At 39.4% G+C, this 6418-nt stretch overlaps 1 protein-coding gene across 4 annotated transcripts in view; it reads right to left on the bottom strand.

Annotated features, from left to right (window-relative positions):
- Nln (neurolysin) overlaps positions 1–6418 on the bottom strand; it is an 83442-nt gene that overhangs the window by 7681 nt on the left and 69343 nt on the right. For all 4 annotated transcript variants that reach the window (XM_019209462.2, XM_019209461.2, XM_033761160.1 and 1 more), the window contains 2 exons: positions 5952–6080; positions 4560–4696 (listed from right to left, as the gene is read on the bottom strand). In XM_019209462.2, coding sequence (XP_019065007.1) covers positions 4560–4696; positions 5952–6080 — 266 coding nt within the window. The remainder of the gene's footprint in view (positions 1–4559; positions 4697–5951; positions 6081–6418) is intronic.

Below are 6418 nucleotides of genomic sequence, written 5' to 3'. Positions count from 1 at the left end.
TTACTTTATAACATAAAAATTGTTATTGTTGCTGGGTATCTTTCCAAAAGAATTAAAAGAATCACATCACAGTGATATATGCACACCTATCTTTATAGCGGCACAGTTTGTAATAGCTAAAACTTGGAAACAGCCCATTTGCCCATCTGTTGGAAACTGGATAAAGAAGATGTGGTTTTTCTATAAAATGAAATACTAATCAGCCATAAAGAATGAGAAATTAGATTCATTACTAGGAAAATGGGTACATATTAAGGATATAATCCTAAGTGAAATAAATGTCACACATGTGTAAATACCGAATAGTTTCTCTGGTGAGAAAAACTATAACAGTACATAAGATCCTAATGAGATAATTGACAATGTGAAATAGGAAGAAAAGGGCTAAAGGTGTAGGGAAAGTGGGAAGGGTAGGGGAAAGGTAATAAAGGAAAAGAAAAAAATATGAGAAAATGAAAAAATGGAAATAAAGCCTTTGTAAATGGGGAGGGGAGGAAAGGGTGAAGGGAGGGCAGGGACAAGGGGAAACAATGAGAACCAAGACCTGTCATGTGAAGGTACAAGATCCCAGTAATGAATGTAACTTGTATTGTACCAATAAACTCAATAAAAAAAAAAAAAAAAAAAAGAAAAGGGCTGAGTAAGCAGCTCAGGATGGCTCTCAGGGTGCATGGAATGCTGCGATGCATTAAGCATAAGGCAAGTCACAGACAAGTAAATTCAGTAGGATGCCTTTAAAAAAAATTGTTATTGTTAGCCAAGTGTAGTAGTACATGCCTGTAATCCTAGCCTTTGGGAGACTGAGGCAGGAGGACTGCTGGAGTTCAAGGACAGCCAGGGCTACACAGTGAGTTCAAGGTCAGTCTGAGCTACATATAGCGATATCCAGTCACAAAAAAACCTTAAAAACTAAAAACAACCCCCCCAAGAACCAACCAACCAACCAACCAAAACAAACCAAAACAAAGCCCAAACCCAAAAATCCTATTCTTATACCTATGGAAGAAACCACTCACTGAAACTAAAATAAACACACAAAATCTGAAAACACCAAAGGTGATACCATCGTTTGCAGTGTGAGTTCATGGCAAGACTCTATAAAACAAAATTAGTAATGTGTGATTTACTGATCTGAAGAATGATATTTCTTTCTCTATACATTACAACACAGGTGTAATCATCTGAGCTTTTCTGGCAGACGAGGATCACTGTCATAGGAATCTTTAAAATGTATTTGACACCCTGCCCCCCACTTTGTGGTATTGGGGATTAACTAGGGGCCTTCACTTTGAGCTACATCTCCAGCCCTTTTTAATATTTTGTTTTGGAAGAGAGTCTTGTTATTGCTTTTTTTGTTGTTTTTGTTTTTTTGTTTCTTGAGACAGGGTCTCACTATATAGTTGAGACTGATCTGGAACTCACTATGCAGCCCAGGCTAGTCTTGAACTCATAGTGATCTTCCTGGCTCAGCTTCCCGAGTGCTGGGATTACAGAAGTGTGCCACCATGTCTGGCTTGTTATTGCTAAATTAGCCAGACTGGGCTTGAATTTGCAATCCTCCTGGGGTGGCTTTCTAGAGTACAGGGATTACAGGTGTCTGTCACCAAGCCTGGCAGTATTTAAATTCTTTAAATCAGGTGTTAAGAGTAAATATTTGTAAAACAAAACAAAGCCACCTACAAAAACAAACAATACATTAGGGTGCTAGTATCTGTCCCTGCAGTGAAGAGCTTCAAAGAGCTTCTTGCCTTTTGGAGCCAGGTCCACTATTGCTGTGACAGCAAGGACTGACAGGACACCTCACAACATTTGAAAGGAAAAGAAAAAAAAGTCAAAAGAAATGGATTAAAGCCAGACTCATGGCATAAAGCATATCAAAGACTGCACTGTTGAGTCCAGAATTTTAGCAAAACTGGAAACTTTTAAACATCATCACAAAACAGCTCCAACTTGCTGGGATCTTTTCTCTATGTTCAACTCTAGCTCCTTTGTTGCAGAGAATAGTATGGCTGCTGGCCAAGCTATGCAGTTTGAGAATAAGCAGCACAGAGAAGACTAATACCAGGACTGCTTGTGGTGGACTCACAAATAGCTTGGGACTCACTGAACTGGCTGCTGCTTGACAGCTGGAAGAGCAGAGGATCTTGGGGATGGGGCCCTGTGAGCAGACACAGAGGAGGTGAGTGAAGGAGCTGAACTGTGGGGGTGCACTTATGCCAGGAAGATCTACCAACCACGGAGAGCCAGGATGATGTCAGAACTGCACCTTTACTCATTTAGCCTTTGTCTCTTTAAAACAGTCTCTTCCAGTTTCTAAAACAACCACACACTGAGTAAAAATAAAGAAAAGCCCCATAAAATGTTCAGGAAAAAGTTAATAACCACTCACAAACTTAGCACCCTGAAACAACCACTAGACAACATTTTGATGTACTTTTCCTTAAATATATGTTTTTAAAAATTGCATTCTATGGTATAAAATACCTTGTAATGTACTTATTTGGCTTATGTAATGGTTAAACACTGCAGATATGCCTGGTATGGTGATACATGACTGTAATCACAACACTCGGGGAGGCTGAGGCAGGAGGATTGCCATGAGTTCAAGGCCAGCATGGAATACACAGTGAGAACTTGTTGTAAACAAAACAAAACAAAAACTGAAAAAACAAACAAACCCCAAAACAGAACAAAATAAAAACAACAACCCCTCCCCAAACCCACAACACCCTAGTGTTGCTGAGAGGTTGTTAGTGGTGTCTTTGGAGGGAGGATAACTTTCTGGTTCAACTAGTGAGGGTAAGGCCAGGAAACTAAAGTTTGAAAAAACTTTCTCATAGCAAGAAATTATGCTGTAAAAGAACAGGACAGTAGTGCTGACTGGAGTTACCATAGTTGGTAGCAGATTTTCTTCCAAGATGGCAAACCAGTGAGGCTTGGAGTTAGAGACATTTCTTCTGTGACAGGAATAAGCTAGCTAAGTATAGGAGAGCATCTTTAATCCAAAATTCTGAAATCCAAAATGCTCCAAACTTGGAAACTTTTTAAAGTGTGGACATGACACTTACAAGCTTTTAGATTTAGGAATGTTTTGGATTTCAGAGTTTTGGATTAGAGTCGCTCCATCAGTAAAATCTGTACAAATATTCCAGAACCTGAAAAACTCCAAAACATGAAACCATTCTGATCCCAAATTGGATAAGAGACATTCAACATGTACAGGGAAAGAAAGATAAAGGTAGTCTCAATGATCTTTCTTCTCTCCCTCCCTCCATTCGTGGTTCTGGGGATGAGACCCAGGGCCTAATGCATGCAAAGCAAGTGCTCTACCACTGAGCTACACCCTCCCCACGTTTCTTTAAAAAAAGAGGAGAAATCATCTGCTAAAGTAAGAGAAGTGGGGACTTGGATGATATTAGTGAACGGACAGCAAAGTACTACACAGTAACACTGGGTGACCAGTTTGGATTGGAAAGCATAAGCCTAGACAGAGTAGTTAACGGAATCATACAGTCTTCCTTAGCACTCTGAATTCCAAGGGCATGCTTTCTACAGGAAATGGGCAAGGAATGAAGGGCTAGATAAGGCTGAAGATCCCGTGAGAATAAGTATCAGTAGTGGACCTTTGGACAAGGGCTGGCCACATCATCTAAGGAGGCTTAAAGGGACCTATCAGATGGGTGGGGTAGGATGGGAGATGCTGCTACCCTATAGGTATTTCTTTAGGGGGAAAGGAGGGAAGGAAGGGTGGTCTCAATTATACCAGTGTATTTCAATACATACATGCAAGTATTGTGCAGTTTAGAATAATTCAGAGAATAATTCGGCTGACTGAAATAAACAGAATCTGATTTTGATAATCTGTTTTCTTATTTCTGAATCAAACAATTTAAAAACAAAGATCAAAATATATCGACTTCAGAAATAATCTGACAGCTGAATCTTCAATGAGCATGGAGACTGAGGGACTGTAACACAGGAAGGTTTGGCTGGATGCCACTTGGCACTTCACTCCCTGTACATGGGAGGACTGGCTTAGGTTAATGAAGCAGTTTTAGTTACCTAAAGGCAGCTAGGTTACAAACTACACAGCAGGTAGAGTAGCTAGCCACAGAAAAAGGGTGCCTCCCACAAAAGAGGTACCAAAAAATGTATAAATATCATCAAAACATAGGGAGACCATTTACATCAGGAAGTTTACCTTTCTTTCCCAACTCTCTATAAAACTGTAACACTGTATAGCACATGTCAAAACTAGCAGCTATAAACTCTCAAAAGCGTAAACAAGGCTTTGAATTTTTAATTATGCAATATACTGGAATGTTAATAAGCAAGAAAATGCAGTAGGTTTTTTTTAACCCTATAGAATTAGAGTTAATCACTTGTACACTGCAACTTAATGATGTATGATGATTTCAGAAGATGCAAGACCTTAAAGTTAAAAGCTGTTACCAAACTTTTTACTCTAAAATCTAGATGTCATAAATATTTTACACTTAAGAGTTAAAAGGAAGAAGGCAACTACAAAATTAATAAAAGGGAAAAAGTATACACAGTACCTCTGGATTCATTATCCCTTCTTTTTTAAAACAGCTGTGAAACATGTCCATGGAAAATACTTCACTCCAAAGATATCCATAATACTGGCCATCATATCCCCCTGCCAAATGTCCAAAAGTAGCTGGCATATTTGTACCTTTAAAAGAAGATACATTTTGATCAATGTGAGAGCAAGTGTTAATTACCAGGTTCTCAGCTAGCTAAGTTTTTCCCTTCAAGGACTTGCTGTGGGAGGACAGAGTGAATGATAGGATCTCACCTCTGATACTTGGGTTATGTGCATCCTTGGCCAAGATGTTTACAAACCTCTCTCATCCATAGCTCAAACTCAAACTCAGAGCTGGTTTTGGCCTAAGCTCAGGAATGCCTAGCAATAGTTTCAGAGGCTTTGTTCATATCCACCAGGCAGTTCAGTATTCCATCAGTCCTTCTTAACCCTTAAATTTCCAAATGTCTTAACACAAATATTTTACCAACCACACTCTTTGCACTTGTATTTTTTAGGTGCTGAAGGTTGAACTCAGGGCTCTGTGACTGCTAGGCAAGTTCTGTACCACAGAGGCACCCCCCCCCCGCCCTTTGCCCCAATTTTACTATCTAAAATGTTTCTGAATAAAGTGGAACTTGTTTTAGATGAGTTCTGAAACAAAACTCTATTTGAAAAGCAAAAAGCTTTTACTAAGTGAGTCTATCTCTAGGGCTACCTTAAGAAGAGGGTCTGTGCTCTGGCTTAAAGCACAGAGTTGCTCTATGGTTTAATATAAACAGGTCACCAAAGGTAATGAGGAAGCTAGAGTGACTCAAATGACTATTCTTATCTTTATTATCTCTATAAACATGGCTGATTCATTTTACAACAATTTACTTGGTCAAAAACTTCACCTTACCAACTACATATAAACACATCTATTGGCCTAAAATACATAAACACACAATAATGAATCCATGAGCTTCAGGCTAGAAACTAGCAGTCAAATGTTGTAACTGACCTCAGAATCAGAAACAAAAGAAAAGTTCATGCTTCTCTCCAAAATTTCTCCTTCTATACCATCTTCTGACTGAAGTCATGGTGCACCCAGGCAGGGAGGAGCCAAGAGGGTGCTGCCAAGTGTGAATGGCTCTCTCAGCCCCTGGGAGCAGGCCAACCGCTCATGCTTGATTACACTAAAAAGCTGTGAATCTGCAGCCACCTTTCCTTTGAGCACATTTAGACAGGATAACTCATACGGGGATAGGGGATAGTACGCTTAACTGAAAGTCATGGCCTGGTTACAGGAATTAAAAAAAAAAAAGCAAAATTAGGCTTGAGCAACTCTACCACCTGCATTGTTAGAAGTACTACCTGTGCTTCATAGGAAAAAGGAGCTCAGGAGTTGGGAGAATTTACGCACCTGGAGTAGCTGCAATTCCTAAAATTTCTGTGCAATATTTGGCATATTCACTCGCAGCATCCAGTGTTGTGTTGGTGTGGAGAGACTGATCAACTTTGCTCAAGACAATTTGGCGTAGAGTCAGAAGACCTAATAACATGAGAATGAATATACTTTGAAGAGAGAACCATGTGTTCTAATGTGACACAATCACAGATTTCAGGAGTCAGTTGTGATGGGGCATGCATGTAATCCCAATGCTTGAGAGGTTAAAACAGAAGGATTGTCCCAAATTCAAGGCCAGCCTGGATTACATAGTGAGTTCAAGGCCAGTTTGAACTAGATAGTGAGACCCTGTCTCAAAAAAACAACAAACAAACAAAAAACCAGTTCTGTAGAATTCATCATAAAACGGGGAGCAAGACATCTCATTACTTTTACAATTTAAAAGAAGATTTTTTTTATTTCTTGGGTATATCCCAGAATTT

Source organism: Fukomys damarensis, unplaced genomic scaffold (genome assembly GCF_012274545.1).
Source record: "Fukomys damarensis isolate Sample0158 unplaced genomic scaffold, DMR_v1.0_HiC HiC_scaffold_1, whole genome shotgun sequence".
In the NCBI taxonomy this organism is placed as follows: domain Eukaryota; kingdom Metazoa; phylum Chordata; class Mammalia; order Rodentia; family Bathyergidae; genus Fukomys; species Fukomys damarensis.
The sequence above is the reverse complement of the archived record's forward strand: the minus strand, read 5'-3'. Positions and strand labels throughout refer to the sequence as shown.